The sequence below is a fragment of the Hippocampus zosterae genome, chromosome 2 (assembly GCF_025434085.1).
Source record: "Hippocampus zosterae strain Florida chromosome 2, ASM2543408v3, whole genome shotgun sequence".
Classification (NCBI taxonomy): domain Eukaryota; kingdom Metazoa; phylum Chordata; class Actinopteri; order Syngnathiformes; family Syngnathidae; genus Hippocampus; species Hippocampus zosterae.
In genome coordinates this window covers 38327567-38348122 of record NC_067452.1, presented here as the reverse complement: position 1 = coordinate 38348122, position 20556 = coordinate 38327567, and the positions used below count along the sequence as shown (strand labels likewise).

General features: G+C 45.0%; 1 protein-coding gene across 1 annotated transcript; it reads right to left on the bottom strand.

The window, feature by feature from the left end:
* Positions 1-6664: 6664 nt before the first annotated feature.
* On the bottom strand, positions 6665-20432 carry LOC127596517 (protein SON). Its single transcript, XM_052059179.1, has 20 exons — positions 20293-20432; positions 19137-19331; positions 18981-19012; positions 18699-18898; positions 17221-17384; positions 16954-17129; positions 16487-16790; positions 16221-16411; positions 12979-13122; positions 12701-12903; positions 10699-10827; positions 10346-10432; positions 10057-10257; positions 9877-9987; positions 8988-9104; positions 8431-8578; positions 8292-8360; positions 7997-8112; positions 7802-7903; positions 6665-7059 (listed from the first exon to the last, which is right to left on the bottom strand). Exons 1-20 carry the CDS (start codon positions 20373-20375, stop codon positions 6982-6984), a joined length of 2850 nt encoding a protein of 949 aa, XP_051915139.1. The 5' UTR covers positions 20376-20432; the 3' UTR covers positions 6665-6981.
* Positions 20433-20556: the final 124 nt, after the last annotated feature.

Sequence of the window (20556 nt, the reverse complement as noted above, 5' to 3'; positions counted from 1 at the left end):
ACGTATAAATTAAAAACCGACAAAGTGTTGATCAAAAAGGGAGACTGGCTTCATCCCCGACAATTATAAGTGATATTCTTGTAAGTCACGATAACAGGTATCTATGCCGTATATGTACTGTACTGTGCTTCAAAACGGGAAATTGAAAAACGACCAAAATAATGGTTTTGTTACAGCGTGTTGCGCATAAAAGTCCAGTTAAAAATTGTAAACAGATACAAGTTTGAAAAACAGGCACCTGTTGAAATGAGTTGATCCAAAGTTATGGCGCTCAATCATTCATTTTTCGATCCGCTTTATCGGGGTGCTGGAGCCTATCCCAGCTGTCTTCGGGCAGTAGGCGGGGGACACCCTGAACCGGTTACCAACCAATCGCAGGGCACAGAGAGAGGAACAACCATCGGCGCTTACACTCACACCTCGGGGCAATTTCGAGTGTTCAATCAGCCTGCTACGCATCTTTTTTGGAATGTGGAAGGAAACCGGAGTACCCGGAGAAACCCCACGCAGGCCCAGCGAGAATATGCAAACTCCACACAGGAAGGCCGGAGCCGGCATCAAACCCACGAACCCACCCTCTGCACTGTGAGGTCAACACACGAACCACAAAAAAGATGTTACATGAAAAGAATAGGCTCCAAGGGAGATGGAACACTAGCATTTCATTCATTTTCATGCATTTCAACAAGTTGATTCAAAAATCAACTTGTGGTCGAAACCCAGATAGTTAACGTGATCACTGAGGGGCCGGCGAATTGATGATCTTTTCTGGTGCTAGGATTAATGACATAGAAATGTGGTGCTTGAAATGTACATTGGCTAGCGGACTTGCCATTAAATTGAGCATTTTCCTCTCTTACAGAGTCAGCAAAGGGGCACCATTGTGCGGACATCTCTGAAAGATTATCGGGGGCGATTATCTGACAGTGCCTTTACATGCTGCCAAACCGCTCTCTCCAGCGAGCAAAAATGAGTCAAAAACTAACGTCTGAAGAGCTCCTTCAGAAATGGGAAAAGATCAAATGATGAGATGGAAGAAGAGATTGTCATGTCATGAGTCTGTTCGACATAACATGTGGTGACAGGCTTACAAATCGGCCAATGAATTCTTCAACCTCCCCCACCAAAAAAAAGCCCTGAAGACCTTGCAGGAATTTCCAACATCCGATCTTTGTGAAGTAGGATTTTGTGCAATGATAACGACCAAAACGAATGTCCAGAGTGAACTTGACATACCATACTAAGATGGTACAGGCTTGTTAATGAGAACCAAGAAACAGGGTTCCGGCTGATTGACAGCTCAATTTAAACTCATGACGTATTGTAAATTGTATTTTGAACTGGTTTGCGTTTTTTCTCAAGCTGGTCCTTCAAAATATGATGGAAAAAAAGGGTGGGGTACACTGCGTTAAATCTATTTTTAGTACCACAATTGCCTTGTCAAGATCTTTTGAAGCCTCCTTGGGTTGCTCTACCAAAGAGGCAGAAATTAGTTTGATCGGAATAATACAGGGCAATTACAGTCAAATAAAATATCAGCAATTAAATGGTTGACAACCAGGTCTCTAAGCTATAGGAAGGGTTTCCAATTAGTGTGTAAGCCTTCAGTGCATTCAATTGGCGCTGGCTGTGCCCGAGTGGACCATGATGGCTGCTCTACGTCTACAGTCCTCATGGTAACTGCTGTACAAAATATGCACATATAGGTCTACACTGTCCGCAAACTACACATTTTAATAAGAGATAGTACTTGTGAGAATAAAGACAGTAAAATCGTACCTTATCACTGTGGGACAAAGATTCATCACTGGGGTTGCTAACGCTAATCCAGACGCGGAAATGATCACTTCAGTGTGAGATGGACCTGGTTATAGAAACATTCATTCATTCATTCATCTTCCGAGCCGCTTGATCCTCAGTAGGGTCGCGGGGGGTGCTGGAGCCTATCCCAGCTGTCTTCGGACAGTAGGCGGGGGACACCCTGAATCGGTTGCCAGCCAATCGCAGGGCACACAGAGACGAACAACCATTCACACTCACACTCACACCTAGTTGGAATGTGGGACAATTAATAAAAAAAACATCACATTGTTAATTGACTTGTTCATTTTTGGCAAAATGACAAACTTACCAGCAACTATAGCAGTATCTTCTCCATCAGCTGAGCCGGAATTACCTTCAGTTCTGCTGTAGGAACTGATTAAAAAAATGGTAATAAGCATCAAATGAGAATGTACTATCAAATGACCAATTATACTGCAAAATGTCTCTCTCACACTCACACACACACACACACACACACACACACACACACACATTATACATGTACTGTATACCTGTGTATAAAACCTGCTAACTTAACACAGGAAGGCTGGAGTCATGAGTCGAACCCGCATACTCAGAACTGTGAGGCAGACATACCGGCAACAAATTGGACCGGCAACACCGGTCCAATTTATTGTCTAGTAGAGCACAAGTCAATTATAAATGAATAAACGACAATAATTGACATTTGAAATCCCGCACAGCTTCGAAAAAGCCAATCGACGATTCACGTCAAACGGTGAGATGCTTGAGTTTGGGCGCCCCCTAGTGGCTGCGAGGCTCGATGCAGCTGCTTTTCCCGCCCCGACTTTCCAGCCGCTGCCACTTCAAAGCTGATGTCCCAGCTTTGAAGTGGCAGCGGTTCAAGTTAATGAACGTATTAGTTGTGTGATCAATAATCGTATTAAAGCGCTATCCGTGAGGAGAAACAGAAATCGAGCCCCAGATGAGCTTCAAAACATTAAAAGATTAAATTAAATACGATTTGGGGGACATCATTACACTATATTGAGTTTATTGAAGGGTCAAGCTTATGAAAACATTCATCCATCTAGCGAGCAAACCATCTGCTGAGTGGCGACCGAACCCACGTGGACAGCACCGGAAGGCAACCAAGGTGAGTGACAGCTACACCATGACTCCATCAGTGAGGAATAAGTGAACCAACAGACTGACGTTTCACAAACTGTATTGAGCCAAGCCACATATTTATATTAGAAAAAAATTCACAGCACACCCCCAAACAAAAATGTCACTCAAGTACGGTTTTGAGAGTGACATAATTCTGTTTCTAATTACTGCGGAACACAAAGCTATTATTCTGTTCTCTGAATGGCAACAGGTGCGTGTGTCATGATGAATTTCATTGTACTTTCTGCAATTTAGCGGAAGACCATTTTTTCTGCCTGTCACTATACGTCATTGACGTAGATGTACACTGTGCTGTTTTTCTCTATTAAAAACATGTCTGGAAATGATTAATTCATTCATTCATTCATCTTCCGAGCCGCTTGATCCTCACTAGGGTCGCGGGGGGGTGCTGGAGCCTATCCCAGCTGTCTTCGGGCAGTAGGCGGGGGACACCCTGTGGCTTTTTGAATTAATTTCAACAGGGAAATGGATTTGACTTGACACAGAACTAATGAAGTTCTTAAGTCAAGGTACCGATGAATATTTGAAAAGGGGTAGACACCGGCTAATTGCACCTTTAGCCATTTAGACAAAGAGCAATTTAACGTTTGTAGTCAAGAATTTTTGGCCCAATAAAGTAACATTTTAATTTTCGCCAGCACATCGGATGATCTCAGCGACATGGTGGTTTGGAATCAGTGCACTGGCTAAAAACAAAAACTGACACTGCGAACAGAGGATTCAAATAGAGCTCGCATCATCACTCGATTGCATCCGAAATGAGAACTTGTAAGATGGGGAGGGGGCGAATGCACTATTTTCACTTGCTGCCCCACACACAAACACACACACAGACCACGTTAGTCCGGCATTGAAGTGGGCTGATTTTGGCTCAAGCCATTATCTTCTTACACAACCCACTAGAATAGTTCTGTGTGTGCACGGGCACTCTTGTGCTCAAGTGTCATTTTGAGTGATTTCTAAAATTACAAGGTAATAAAGTGGTGGCACCCCACCCCACACCCCCTGGACTGCTTCAACATCAAAAATTGAACCTGTCGCAGTGAGGAACGCAGAAAACATCACATTAGAAAAATTCAGGCTTCCTACCTGCTTTGGCTGCACGCGTGTGTCACTGGCTCCATCTTTGTCTGCAGCCGAGGCCACAACCTGCATTACCCCCAAACACACAATTCCTCCGCCATGTGACATAAATAGCTTTATTTTTAAGACACAATGAGTATGCGTAACAATCTGTTGTCTGTACTACTACTATACTACACATAGATATTGACAGAGACTATTTCACAATCCTTGTTGCCGTTTAATTTTAAAATCTTTCACAAGTTGAACAAGTTCAAATTCCGGTTGTCAATATACGGCACTGTGCAAAAGGCCGACACTCCTTTTGCCTGCCCCCCACCCCCCACAGCAGTCGCTCGCACGTGCGCTTAAACATTACAATTTGAGACATAGTGTGAACAGAATGTATCCATCCATCTTCTACCGCTGGGGCCGGGTTGCAGGGGCAGCAGCTTTAGCAGGGAAGCCCAGACTTCCCTCTCCCTAGCTACTTCTTCCAGCTCTCCCCAGGGGAACCCGAGACGTTCCCAGGCCAGCTGGGTGATATAGTCTCTCCAGTGTGTCCTGGGTCGTCCTCTGGGTCTCCTCCCGGTGGGACATGCCCGGAACACCTCACCGGGGAGTCGTTCAGGAGGCGTCCGAATCAGATGCCCAAGCCACCTCATCTGGCTGCTCTCGATGTGGAGGAGAAGCGGTTTGACTTTGAGCCCCTCCGGATGACCGAGCTTCTCACCTTAGAGCCCGGACACCCTGTGGAGAAAACTAATTTCGTCCGTTTGTATCTGGGATCTCGTTCTTTCGGTCACGACCCATAGCTCGTGACCATAGATGAGGGTTGGAACGTAGATCAACTGGTAAATGGAGCGCTTCACCCTTTGGCTCAGCTCCTTCTTTACCACGACAGACCGATACAACGTCCGCATCACAGCAGACACTGCACCGATCCGCCTGTCGATCTCTCGCCCCCTCGTGCCTTCACTCGTGAACAAGACCCCAAGATACTTGAGCTCCTCCACTTGGGGCAAGATCTCCTCCCCGACCCAGAGGGGACACTCCACCCTTTTCCCACTGAGGACCATGGTTTCAGATTTGGAGGTCCTGATTTTTATCCCAACCGCTTCACACTCGGCTGCGAAACGCTCCAGTGAGAGTTGGAGAGCCCTGCTTAAAGGAGCCAACAGTACTACATCATCTGCAAAAAGCAGAGATGCAATACTGAGGCCACCAAAACGGACCCCCTCAAAGCTTCGGCTGCGCCTAGAAATTCTGCTCATAAAGGTTATGAACAGAATCGGCGACAAAGGGCAGCTTTGGCGGATTCCTACCCTCACTGGAAACAATTCCAACTTACTGCCGGCAATGCGAACCAAACTCTGACACTGCTCCTCCTCAATCTGAGGCTCGAATTCCTGACGGACCCTCCTCTCCAGCACCCCTGAATAGACCTTACCAGGGAGGCTGAGGAGTGTGAGCCCTCTGTAGTTGGAACACACCCCCTGGTCCCCCTTTTTAAAAAGAGGGACTACCACCCCGGTCTGCCAATCCAGAGGCACTCTCCCCGATGACCACGCGATGCTGCAGAGGCGTGTCAACCAGGACAGGCCCACAGCATCCAGATCCTTGAGAAACTCCGGGAGGATCTCATCCACCCCTGAGGCCTTGCCACCGAAGAGCTTTTTAACCACATCGGTGACTTCAACCACAGAGATAGGAGAGCCCACCTCAAGGTCCTCAGACTCTGCTTCCTCAGAGGAAGGCGTGTTGGTGGAGTTGAGGAGGTCTTCGTACCCTGCCCACTGGTTCACAACGTCCTGAGTCAAAGTCAGCAGCGCCTCATGCCCACTGTACAGAGTGTTAGTGGTGCACTGCTTCCCCCTCCGGAGACGTCGGATGGTGGACCAGAATTTCCTCGAAACCGTCTGGAAGTCGGCTACCAGGCCTTACCGAACTCTTCCCACGCCCGGGTTTTTGCCTCGGCGACCACCGAAGCTGCGTTCCGCTTAGCCAGTCAATACCCGTCAGCTGCCTCTGGGGTCCCACAGGCCATAAGGGCCCGTTAGGACTCCTTTTTCAGCTTGACAGTATCCCTTACCGCTGGTATCCACCAACGAGTACGGGGGTTGCCGCTACGACAGGTACCAACCACCTTACGTCCACAACTCAGATTGGCCGCCTCAACTGCAGAGGCACGGAACATGGCCCATTTGGACTCAATGTCCCCCGCATCCCCCGGGACATGGGAAAAGCTCTGCCGGAGGTGGGAGTTGAAACTCTTTCTGACAGGGGATTCCGCCAGATGCTCCCAACAAACCCTCACAATACGTTTGGGTCTGCCAGGACGGACAGGCATCTTCCCCCACAATCGGAGCCTACTCACCACCGGGTGGTGATCAATTGACAACTCCGCCCCTCTCTTCACCCGAGTGTCCAAAACATGCGGCCGCAAATCCGATGATACAACCATAAAGTCAATCATCGAACTGCGGCCTCAGGTCCCCCGATCAGAACTCGAGTGGTGTTTTGTTATTGGACTTCTGTGCTCGTCATGGATTGTCCATAACGAACACCTTGTTCAAACATAAGGGTGTCCATATGTGCTAAAAGAATGTAAAAAAAAACAACAATAAAAAATCCCAAATAACTTATTTTTGCCAAGTAGGAACCCAATACATTTGTTAAGAATAGAGATACAAAGTGGTACCCAATATCCATTTAAATCATGATTGCAACGGAACCATCCATCCCTCCAAAATCAAAACGGCACCTATTGCCTTTCTGGCATCCTCCATGAGGGAGGAAGTCGAGACCTTGTATGTGGCCATTGCTAAAACAATAAATCTGAGAGTGGCTTAAGACTATTGTACAGTACTGTACAACTATAGAAGCAGATAGAAAATGAGAAGACAAGAACAACGGTCAGATAACCAGATGACGGCTCGTTATCTATGTGGAGAAGAGGGGGCCAGTGGAAGCAGCCGTGAAGACAGGACCAGTATAGAGTCCAGGTCCATCAGCTGGAACCTGGTGAACACACACACACACACACACACACACACACACACAAAAACAGCTATGGATGATGTAGCTGCTACAGAGGGATGTGGGTGTTTCTACTCCCACGTGATGCCATATTCTTACACTGCTGCAAGACTAGGTCACCGCGTAACCTGCACTCAGTGAAAGATCAAAATGCTTGTAAACCGAGGATGCCTATGGTTACAATAAGCGGTACGTATCATAATGAATACAATTACATTTTCGGCAAACTTAAGGATCTCAAATGTATCGGTGGTTGGCTACTCACAAATTCACCAATATAGTTTCCCTGCGAATTTGTGAATCACTTTTTGTGAATTTTTGGATAGTCATAGATTTTTATGGGGTGGGGGTTGTGATCCCATCGTCTGGTATTTGTTGAAAAACGCACCTATTCTCCGTTTTGTGATCAGGCCCTAAGAAATAGGAAACTAATACTTTAGTGCCATCATGTGGCAACTTGGTGTCACGGCGCGACAGTATGGTGAAGTGTGGGGCGGAGCTTCATTTCGTCAGGCTATAGTCTGGTCGAAAAGTGATTTTTGCCGCCATCTTGTGGCATCTACAGGCAATTATAAAGCTTTTGAGGTCAGCCTCACAGATTTCCACCTATGGCAGCAGGAGTCAGATTTGAATTGGAATAAAAAAAGATTTAAAAAACCCAATGCATCTAAAATCGTAAGGATTTTCCTCCTGTCACGTTTATTAAGGCCTTGGACTGTGTTACCTCTCCAAGAGCCTGCAGTGCCACGGTTGCCGCCATGGCCTTGGCATGTTTCTTATTGGGACTAGCTGTTTGGGGCTGATAGTCCACACCGTTCACTGTGACCTGGTGAGCACAAAATGCATTGATGAGTAACATGACCGAGCCCACAGCAGCCCGGTATGAGCAGATATTAAAAAAAAAAAAACCCTATCTTACCTTGAAGAGGAAATTCTTGCGGTGGTCCGGGCCGCTGTGGTGAACCATGACAAAGTCAGGCTGCGTCATCCGTTTCTTGGTGCACAATTCAATGAGAGCTGACACTGGATGCTTGCCTTTATGGAAAGAGGAAATAAAATCAGGAGGTCAAGAAGCTTGGCGGGTTTGACCATTAACATAAAACAGAACTTTGTCGTGTATTATTCCAGCTACCAAAAATCTCATGACACCTTTCCAGTTATCTAATGCGGCCACTTCATCAATTTAGGAGGTATTACACAACTGTGCCATTTACCCATGAGGTCCTTGGTTACCACCAGTCCCCCTGTTGGTTTCTGTGGCTTCTCTCCTTCAGCAACCAGTCCTGAATCAAACAAAAACAGTTTTGAATCACCGTTCATCACAAGCATGGAGGAAGTATGCGACCTTCTGACCTTTGCGGTCCACCTTGAAGTCAATGATGATCGGCTCCACTGTGCCTTCGCGGTTCCTCCCGAGTCCCTCTCCTGCCCTCCAGCCCATTTTTCTCATCAAAAATTCTCCTACGCCGCCCGATACCGGCGCTGCCCTGAGGAATTGGTCCTAACCGAGACATTTGAGGGGTATCAGACTAGGCCTAAGCTTAAGAGAGCACACAAGGACATCAAATTTGTGAGACAGTTGGACAATATGGTCAACCATTTGAAATCCTCAGAGTCCTGCATTGCCCCACTATCGCATGGTGTTCCACATGGTTCAATTCTGGGACATCTGCTTTTTTCATTGTATCTGCACCCTTTAGGTGCTTCCACTGCTATGCGGATGACTATGTGCTGCTGAGCAAAATCAGACGCTTACTTTTGTCCTATCTGGGGGAAATCAAGACCCAAATGGCATGGAATTTCTTGAATATCAATGAAAGAAAAACAGATTTTTGGTTCCAGGGGCCCTTGGAGAACCCATCCTGCTGACTTGAACCCCCTGGCTCCTTTATCTGTGTTGTGCCTTTTACCTTCTTCAGCCAGGCCTGTGGGCCGCTGTTGGACAGCTCCTCTGAAGAGAGGACCTGCGCTCCCGTCGTGCCCGTGAAAAGACCAGGAACAGTGTTGGACTGGGCCCATGCATCCACCTGTGAAAGGAAAACTTGAGATGAGCTCAAAGAGCGTATCTGGTGTTGTGAGGTTGATACCAGAGCCCATACACAACCAAGGTAGCAACCCAGTGTGTGTGTATGTGTATGTGTGGCTTGTTTATGTGAGGGTGGCAACCGAAAAAAGATCTGGGCTTTTATGGCAGTAATAGTGACCAAATATGTCACGCTGGACAGCAAGCATGACATTTCACATTTAGTTGTAAGTTTCAATATTTGACTGAACAATCTTTTTTTTTTTTTCATTGAAGAAAAATAGAAATGTTGAGTTAAATATTTCCAATCTCCACCCCTAACTGAACCCATTCAAAAATTAAGTACTGCAACTGTTATGAAAGCGCTATATAAATAAAGGTGGATTGTATTGCATTGGAAAAATCCTCCCGCGTCCATAAATATCAACATAGTGCTGTTTAAATGGTAAAAGAGTTTCTTTTCTTCCACAAAAGTTGATTGAAAAAACACAAAACATCTCTCAAGGTTCTCTAAGTGCATTTTCACTAAACTCTTTGAGGCAATGCACTCGTCATTTTCAACTGTACTTGAATGAAATCTGATGGTTCGATTTAGCTTTATTTAAAAAAATATTTTGCCCAACTCAAATTCATTTTCTATTAAGAGCCAACCTTCAAAGTTTCACATTTTGAAAACTCCCAGACGATTGCAACCTAATAATACGAATCAAAATGGAATTTTACGAGAAAATTACAAATGAAAAATCCATTCAAAAACAATAGCGAACATCTCCTACCTGCTCCTGGGCCCGGCTAAGCATGCAAATGGCGTTGACGTCGTAGGGGTTTTCGGCCAATCGCTTCTGAGCTTTGATCCTCTCGCTCACAGCCTGAGAGATATCGACGGGCTGCAAAGACGAAAAATATTCAACACGTGTGGCACTCGCGCAAACGGACCGAATGTTCGTTCTCTCAACCTGCGGCGGCGGACCAGGAAACACGCTGTCGTCATCTACCGCCGATGACTCGGTCGTCCCCGGCAACTCTGCTTCTTTCAAAGACTCGCTGGTACCTGATGATGAGCTGGCTGCTGCTTGGGGAACAGCGGCGCTCTTTGTCTCATCTGACGTTTTTTCTACCGGAACCCAATCTCCGTAGGCGTCCATTGTCTTACTTTCCTGAACGGGACAACACTGCATCACTTACAATGTGAAAGAAAAGAAAAGAGCTCTCATATATATGCAACGGTCCATCTTTCGCTGAGACCTTTATACGGTGCTGCGATCCTGAAGAGACTGGAAACTCTTTTGCCTTGCCGGCATCACTTCGGGCAGTGGGTCGCACTGTCGTGTTCTGGAAGGTGAACATGTTACGGTTACAATGAATCACGTTTCCCCATTCACGAGTCAAATGATCTCATTATGTGAGACAGTGAATTGATTTTGTAAGAATATACGTGGCCAAAGGAACTTTTTAATTCCATCCACAAAAGGTGCGATTTTTTTTTTTTCTAGGTAACAAGCAAAATTATTACATGATGTGTCGGGCGTGGGGCAGAGGAAGGAATCGTGACATTTTGTCTTGAATGATTTCATTTGTGGAACGTGTGTGTATTTTACAATGACGTTGAAGCTGATGGCCTTGTGTTCTCGCAGAACCAATCCCCCAAATGGTTTCCTGTCCTCCTCGTCCACATATGGTTCTGCCACCGGCAGCTCACCTTTGCTGTCCACAATCATCTTGCATTTCTAAAAAAAATAAAAAAAGATAAACCACACACACAAAGCCACACTTTGCTGCAATCAGAGGCAAGCAATGTACCTGCGATAAAACACATTTTAACAGAGTGACAACAGGTAGGATTCAACCCTCAAATCCCTGGTTCATCAAAGTGGCGGCCAGAGTTTACTTTCGGCAATCCACGAGCTGTAACGAGGGGATCCAATAAATTATGGCGAATCATTGAGGGTACTACTTTGGCGCTATGACACTGTTAGGTTCATTTCATTCATAGTTTTTTGGGGGGGTCTGGATTTGTGACGTGTATCTATCTATCCATCCATCCAGATGGATATTTTTCTTTTTTTATTTTTTGCAGTGGGTTAATTGTCTGCGGCCGTTCGCTGCACCTACAAATAAGGAACCAGCACACCAATAAATCCAACATATTAAAAAAAAAAACAATTATTTCTCCCTATCTGAGCCTTGGACCAATAAAAAGCTCTGATATGATTGTGATGTATTATATAAATCAGTCGTCCTCGCATGGGTGGAGCATTTGGAGCCCTCACACGCTTAACTCCTGTAGTGTCGTATAGCTGAGGCGAGGCAAGTATGTGCTTGGAAGCACATACCTTGGGTCCAAAGTTTCCAAGGTGAGAATGAATACATGACTGCTTTTGCAACATATGTATTATTATTATATAACTTATATAATGTCTCGCTTGGCTAGTGTTCAAAGTGATTGACTTTGTGACTGCCTTCCACCGGTCTCCAGTCTTGAAATACGGAAGAACAACATGAAGGTCACTTTAAAAAAAAATGTCCACGAGAACGGTTGGAAAAATTGTGAAATGTAGCAATCAAATAGCCAAGTTGCCAACACTTACTGCTTTCGTAAGCTAGTTTCTCTCTGTTAGCAGAGGAAGCAATGTCAGCTAGAAACAACTTAGAGCAGCCATGTCCAAAGTCCGGCCCGCGGGCCAAATCCGGCCCGCGGTCGAATTTCATCCGGCCCTCGGCCCCTGTCATAAAATCAGTGCCGTCTGGCCCGCAGGTTGGTCGCAATGGAACACGTGTTGCATTGACTGAGGTCTCGTAGACTGGTGAGTGATGTTTCATAGAGTACTGCTTCCCTCTAGTGGCTAAATGAGTAATAGCATTCACTAAATGAGTAATAGCATTTAGACACTAGAGGGCATCACTCGCGAGTTAACAAGACATCACTCCGTGTTTATATTGACTGATATGTCATATTTCAAATGATCCTTGCAGTTGTGGATATGTGTATTGCTTGTTCATTTCCCTGTTGTTCGAGTCAAAGGTTTTGTGACTATTGAAAAGTCATGGTGATACATTTTACGTTTCAAATCGATCAATTTGCACTAAGGAGACTTCTGTTTAAGAAAAAGTCAAGCGAATAAGCAGTTGCATGTGATATACCTGTTTCAAATGAACCAAAAGAAATTCTTAAGATTGTTGAAATTAAAATAAAAATGGAAATGTGAAACAGACTGGCTTACTAAAATTTGTTGAACAATATTGTTGTTCAATGTAAAGAATGTCAGCCAAGGTCGGCCCCCCGACATTTTACCACATAAAATCTGGCCCCTTGGCAAAAAGTCTGGACACCCCTGACTTAGAGCGAATGAATTTGATTCAACTGTACAGTATTTGGCTACGTTCCTTTCTGTGAAACGGGGTCAGGAATATTTAGGTTGAAATGTTAAAAAAATAATAATAATAATCCATGGGATTTTAGGGTGCGCAGGATTATGAGGGAGACGCTTGTAAGTAAAAATTAGCCAACCCTTAAATTAAGGAATCAAAACAAGAACAAGCTATCATTTGCCGAGAAGCAAATCCGCAACGTTGTGTCCAGAGACGAAACGGGGCGCTTACGTCGGTGAACTCCTTAATGCTGATGCTGTTGGCCTGCTTGGTTACTTTCTTTTTCACTTCCTCCAATGCGGCATTGATGCTGCTGCTGAGATGCGCACCGGGAGGTTTGTTGGTGATGGTGGGCAGCGGCAGCAGTGTGGTGGTGGGCAGCGGCAGCAGTGAGGATAAAGTGTTGATGTTGGACAAGGCAGCGGTCATGGTGGCTGCAAAGGCAGAGAGGAAAAGATGTCGAATTATCGCCGAAACGTGAAACGCGACGCCTCCACCGACGTTCGTACCGGCCGTCATAGCGGCGTTCATGGCCATGCTCGGAAAGGCCAGCGGCAGCATCGAGCTTCTCAGGCTGGCGGGGATGGCCATACCCACTTTGGCGCACATAGCGGCTGCATTGGCCTTGGCGATTTCCAGAAGTTGCTCTTTGCCTGAGGGGAACATAAAAGCCACGTTTTTCCACCAAGCAATTCAATGACTGTGAAGGGGGGAAAACATTCATTCATTCATTCATCTTCCGAGCCGCTTGATCCTCACTAGGGTCGCGGGGGGTGCTGGAGCCTATCCCAGCTGTCTTCGGGCAGTAGGCGGGGGACACCCTGAATCGGTTGCCAGCCAATCGCAGGGCACACAGAAACGAACAACCAACCACGCTCACAGTCACACCCAGGGACAATTTTTAGAGTGTTCAATCAGCCTGCCATGCACGTTTTTGGAATGTGGGAGGAAACCGGAGCACCCGGAGAAAACCCACGCAAGCCCGGGGAGAACATGCAAACTCCACACAGGGAGGCCGGAGCTGGAATCGAACCCGGTACCTCTGCGCTGTGAAGCCCACGTGCTAACCACTGGACTACCGGGCCGCCAACAAATAGATTCCAAATCAAACACTTTTAGCTACCCTCCTGGTATATTAAGATATTTTGTGATGTTTTCTTTAATCAATGTATATCTTCTCAGTGAAAAACGTTTGAACCTGCTTTGAGATGATTGCATGACTTGGTAACTTGCCTGCTTTGACGACTTCAGAGATAAACTCTTGAGCCTGCTTTGACGACTTCACAGTCTGCTTTGCTTGAATTGTCGAAACTTGATTGTGATCAGTGCCACTTGATTACACAACAAACAGTGTGGCGTAGGGAGGGATGAGAATGGCCACTCACCCGTCCCGATGCACACACTTTAGAGGATAAAAGGAAGGGAGTGATGCTCCTCAGCAGAGTCTGCTGTGGGTTAGCGTACGGACGCCCAGCGAGTATCGAAGCTCACTCTGCTGAGGATGTTGGCTCTCCATCCTACTGGCATACGGTAAGAGTATATCATCTTTAGCTTCATACAACTTGTTTGAACTGTGTTATCATTTCTGTGTGGGGACCAATAAAGTACTTATTGTTGGTAGCCAGAAGTGTCTTGTCGTTATTTCTGAGTGCCTCTCTCCGACGATCCTTTATAAAACTTGATATTCATTCAAATTGAGTATCAGAAGTGTTTCAAAACACCTCCACTGGAGTACAACATGAGTTTAACCTTGAGGGGTCTTTGAAATTATTTTGTCATTATTATCATATTAAAAATATATACCCCTCCACATGGGGACCAGCATGGCCTAAAAACAAACCAATTACTTCTCCCTACTTTTAGTTCTGGGGTTATTCCCACTCGTATAGAATTTTGACGTAACATCCCTGGATGAATCAAGTCATTTTCTTTTCAGGATAAACAGCGTAGTATTCCAAAAATATTGCCATATTTTTTTTAGAGAGAGAATGTAGAATATTATGAGAATAAAGCTGTCTTTTCGAAATGTGACTTTCTTCCCCTGTTAAACTTTTACTTTAATAACTTTCTCACCTTCATTTTTTTTTTCGAAAGCGTTTTCAACAACCACCACAGTAATAATACATGACTACAATATTTTCTATTTATGATTTGATCTGGAAAATTGTTTTTACTCTCAAACGATGACAACTTTTCACCCCGAGAAAATACCTTTGTTAGTGTAAATGCTAAAAGAAAAATTCATTGAAAAAAAAAAAAGTCAGTCTTGAGTCTGATTACATAACATTTTTTTTCCTCTAAAAGCGACAAGACCATGATTTAACATTGTGACCTCAAAAGCGGTTAACTTTTTCATTCCGACAGCATTTAGGAGAGCGCAGGTGGGAGTTATGTTCTGTTGGTGTTTGTAACAAGTCCAGATACGGAGTGGAAAGAATATTACAGGTGGAATCAGGTTTGCCGTTCCAAACCGAAAAAGGGCCCAAAGACTACAAATCGAAAGCACACCAAGCGGCATGGCATGAACTAGGGTTGAGTATCGTAAGGATTTTAACGATACTTATTCCTCGAAACGGTACTGCCTCTCCAGGCATGACCACTCAAAGGAGGAAAAAAAAAACCCAACAACTTTTACATCAGTATAAAGATCGCATTCATTGTGAATCAATTAGTCATGCCTCATGAGCTGGGAGTCGCGGCTTGGAGTTTGAAGCGGATTACGTGGGACAGGAGAAGTGAACTAATCTCTTTTCGTCAATGGATGCTACAGCTTCGTGTTTGCTTTCAAAACTTAGCTTGTAGCAGACGTGTGCACATTTTCAGCATGACGTCTCTGATCCACTGGAGAAAGGACACTTTGATCCTCTCCTCTTTCATCTAGAACTGCTTCAGACAACGAAGTGTATGCAGAAAATTGGTGAAGATTGAACGACTGTCTGTGTCCTATGTGTTGTCTTGTGTTATCTTTGTTATTTTGACTTCAAAATGGCGCCGCGTGAGTGGCTGCCTTTCCAGCAGCTCCTATATTTTGTTGTTCTCCTTCTTCCTTTCATAACTTTGCTGCTGTGAATTGGGAATTTCTCCATTGTGAGACTAATAAAGGTTTTCTTGACAGTGAAGCGCTCGGATGCTACGTTTGGAGCAACCGAGCTAACCCAATGTAACAGGACGCCGGCTTGCGTGGCCCGAGTGTACGCGAGGAGAACCTCACTCCTCTTTTACCTTGAAAGCCTTGAATTGCGCTCACAAGCTGGTGACACAATCGCGGCGCAGCTTCGAAGCCCTAGGAGGCGGGGCTCAGACAAGTCCCCTCTGGATGCTGCTCTTTTCGTCTCTCCTGGCCACGTGGGCCCTCACTGGGTGTCCCCTTTTTCCCTAGCGGCCAAATTGCTTTCAAGAATCTTGTCATTTTGTCGGCTTTGCACCCGGCACTCTCTGGACTTTGCAATTAGGCTAGAAGGGCAAAAACCGGCGTAAACTATATATGCCCCGGTGCTGCTTTGGAGCCCAGCAAACTTGTTGGCCACACCGCGCGCCCAAAACTCCTTCCGGTGCACCTCCGAAGAGGACCTGAGACTTCGACGGTCTCACATATCGCACAAGACCATTTTTATTCTCCCTTTTTCCATATCATTTTCTCGCTACCAGAAGTCAACTCACAAGTCAACATATCAAGTTTGTCTGCGGTGTGCAGTGGACCGAAGTGAGACGTGAAGTAGACAATGCATGCGGCGAATTTGTTATATCTGACCTAGATCGCTGATTTGTTGAGAGCCGTCAAGGTTAGCGCCATGTTTCCACGTAGGGGATCTTTTCTTGCGTAGAATGAGCTCAGGCGAGCTGCTCGGCTCTCGTTTCCAGCGGTCCCTCTGGCTGTAAGTCCCTCGCCGCCTGCCATCTCGCGACACAGAGCGTGACCTTCGGGACCTCCGGTTTCTGGACCTGCATCGACCGCGTGTCATTTTTCTATGAGCGTTGTCACCACAACGAATCCTCCCTAGCAGATTCGAAACCTACCTCGACCGGGCTCGCTTCCGCCTTGAAGAACTCCTGGATCTGGATCTGGAGCTGGACCTCATCCTGTGATTCCTGCGAGGTGAACTGGATCTCTTCTGCCGCTTAGATGACTTCTCTTCTCTGCTCCTTGATGGGGACTTGGATGGCTTGCAAGGCTTTTTTGGAGGGGATTTCCTCGCACTGGCCGAGACGCGTTCTGATGCCTTCGGCCGTGGCTCCGCAGGCTCAACGGGCTCCTCGGACCGTTGAGCCCGACTGGGTGGGTTTGGCACAGATGGAGGTGCGGCACAATCTTCAGCTACAACTTGAAACCACAATCAGAGTTTTAGGATGGTCATAAGAGAAGTGGAAGGTAAAACTAGCACCAGAATTAAGAAACAAGTATTTACATAGAACTGGTTGAATCATAATTGAGGTTTGCGCGCTTTCTGTGCTGTCCATTTGAAATACGGTCCTATTTTTTGTACCTGAATGTTCTCCGGCGGCTCCTGCTGTGGTCTCTGCCGCCACGTGATTATGGTCCAAACTCTGCTGTTCTACGACGTCTCTTTTTTTAGAACTTGGAGACAGCGGTGGTATCCTTTTTGCGGCATCGTCTTTGGACTCTGTGGACGGGTCCAAACCATCCCTCGTGTCTAAGGACCTATGCGCCCAGACGCATATTTTCAATCCCTACGATTTCAGCGGTTTGGGCATTTTTGGCCCTATTTCATAAGTCCTTCGGTGCGCAGTACCTGGATGAGGTGCGGTGACCTTGTGAAATGGAGCGTGAGCGAGATCTGGCTTTTCGTTTGCCGGGTCGAGAACTCCATCCCTCCGGGCTGGAATGTGAACCGTGGGAATGTGAACGGGAGCGTCTCCTTTTTCCCCCGTCTGCTTTTGCTCCACTGGAGCTGTCCTGGATTGAGCGCAGACGACGAGTCAGTTATCTACAACAGGCATGTCCAAAGTCCGGCCGGCGGGCCAAATCCGGCCCGCGGTCGAATTTCATCCGGCCCTCGGCCCCTGTCATAAAATCAGTGCCGTCTGGCCCGCAGGTTGGTTGCAATGGAACACGTGTTGCATTGACTGAGGTCTCGTAGACTGGTGAGTGATGTTTCATAGAGTACTGCTTCCCTCTAGTGGCTAAATGAGTAATAGCATTCACTAAATGAGTAATAGCATTTAGACCAGGGGTGTCCAAACTTTTTGCCAAGGGGGCCAGATTTTATGTGGTAAAATGTCGGGGGGCCGACCTTGGCTGACATTCTTTACATTGAACAACAATATTGTTCAACAAATTTTAGTAAGCCAGTCTGTTTCACATTTCCATTTTTATTTTAATTTCAACAATCTTGAGAATTTCTTTTGGTTCATTTGAAACAGGAATTTGAAATATGACATATCAGTCAATATAAACACGGAGTGATGTCTTGTTAACTCGTCAGTGATGCCCTCTAGTGTCTAAATGCTATTACTCATTTAGTGAATGCTATTACTCATTTAGCCACTAGAGGGAAGCAGTACTCTATGAAACATCACTCACCAGTCTACGAGACCTCAGTCAATGCAACACGTGTTCCATTGCGCCCAACCTGCGGGCCAGACGGCACTGATTTTATGACAGGGGCCGAGGGCCGGATGAAATTCGACCGCGGGCCGTATTTGGCCCGCGGGCCGGACTTTGGACATGCCTGATTTAGACACTAGAGGGCATCACTCACGAGTTAACAAGACATCACTCCGTGTTTATATTGACTGATATGTCATATTTCAAATGATCCTTGCAGTTGTGGATATGTGTATTGCTTGTTCATTTCCCTGTTGTTCGAGTCAAAGGTTTTGTGACTATTGAAAAGTCATGGTGATACATTTTACGTTTCAAATCAATCAATTTGCACTCAGGAGACTTCTGTTTAAGCAAAAGTCAAGTGAATAAGCAGTTGCATGTGATACACCCGTTTCAAATGAACCAAAAGAAATTCTTAAGATTGTTGAAATTAAAATAAAAATGGAAATGTGAAACAGACTGGCTTACTAAAATTTGTTGAACAATATTGTTGTTCAATGTAAAGAATGTCAGCCAAGGTCGGCCCCCCGACATTTTACCACATAAAATCTGGCCCCCTTGGCAAAAAGTTTGGACACCCCTGATCTACAAGCTCTAAGTCGTAGTAAGTTACTTGTACCATGAATCGCGTCGGATCCCAGTTAAGCTTGGTCTTTCTTTTACCTGCTTTGGGATGATATCAGGCAACTCCTCACAAGGCCTTGGCAACAAGCTTGGAGCACATTTACTTCTCCGCTGCTTTGTATCAGAATCGGATGAATTTCCTCGTCTCTCGCTCTTATGCCTCTTCCTCTTCTTCTTCTTTTTTTTCTTCTTTCCTGTTTTGTGCTTGTGACTTTTGGAGCTACTGGCAAGGCCTTGACCTGAAATAACAAGTCAAGACCAAGTGTGAAAACAGGTAAGCTTCCAGTTCATATTCATATGGAGAGGATAGAAAACACTTACACGGCTGTTCATTATCCGTTGGGGCTACTTTTCTGAAAAACAAATAAAAAACTTAACGAAAACAACAACAAAGATATATTAAAAAATCCCTCTTCCTATCGTTTCTTTAAAAGTACAAAGTTTGATGGCCAATGTGATTTGATCTGTCAGTCTTACCGGGAATGCGCGTCAAATTCTTCCTCAGATTCGGAACTGTTCTCTTTTGCCTCCTTCTCTCGTTTCTGCTTCTTTTTCTTACTTTTATGTTTTTTGTGCTTCTTGTGTTTCTTCTTTGAACTCTTGTCATCACAATTTTTGTCTTTGTTGTCCTCTGAGGTTATTTCATTGCATGCAGCCACACCTTGAGGAGCACTGTCGAAACAAATGAATAAATAAGACAAATATTAGGCACACTCGAAAGCAAGGACGTCAAACTACTTTTTGTCGCGGGCTTACTTGTTTTGAAATCAGAAGTCAAGGATAACAGATTCTTATTTTTAATTTACTCAATACCACTCACTTTCAAGGCATTTGTTTTTTTAATAATTCATTTGTGTAAAAAAAAGACAAATTAAGGAAATAAAAATTTGCAAATTGAAGAAACGAAATAAAATGATTTTCATTTAAAAAGCACTTGTAATGCGTTCTACATTCTTTATGGTATGACCCAATAGGTTTGGGGTTGTTCTAAGGTATTACATTCTACAGGTTCTAAGGGATGTACATAATACACAGGCTGTAGCAAACATTTCGGTCGTATCAAGATAATCACACTTGATTTTTCTTTACATTGCCAGAGCTGTTAATCAAGAAATATAAAACATTATACTAATCGCTAAAGATTTAATTGCCTTATTAAGCTTCTCGAGATGATCGGAATATTAAAAACAGAATCACCAGATGTAGTGTGATGAAGTGCAATTTTGAAAATGCTGTAAATTACAACAACGCAGTGAAAGGGAGAGATTGTGAATGAGTACCAATTCATCAGTCAATAACATTCAAAGATGTCCACTCCAAACTACTACTACTACTTGACTTGAACAAAATGTCATGTTGCATTCTAAGAATAAGCAACTCATAAACACGGTTTGCGTTTTGAAGACAGAACTGCAATCAGCCTGCCATGCCACCCCGCCATCAGTTTATATATACACAACACTGTATATAAGCCATTGCTACGCCGTTGCATTTTGTTTTAAGGAATAGGCAGGATACACTAACGCAAAAATGGTTTAGCGGCCACTTTGCTCAAACCGAACATATTCAGACTTCAGTTTATTGGCGACAAGAGTGCAGCTACAATGCATGGAAAAGCTCGATATTGACATACGTTTTGTCGACATTCTCGTCTTCAATTTCTCTGATTTTATTTAAAATAAAATCTTGAAAAATTTGCTCTATGTTGGCTGCCATTTTTAAAGTGTGCACCTAAAGGTTCCGGCTAGGAGCTGTGGCAAAGTAATAGTTCCGGATCATGCTTTGGTTCCTCTCCTTATGTTTGTTGTCTGCGTCCCTTGTTTTATAATTTTTTTTCTTCAGAATAATCAAAAATGAAAGAGAATCTCGGGTTGTATGTACTTATTAAAAGCGGACA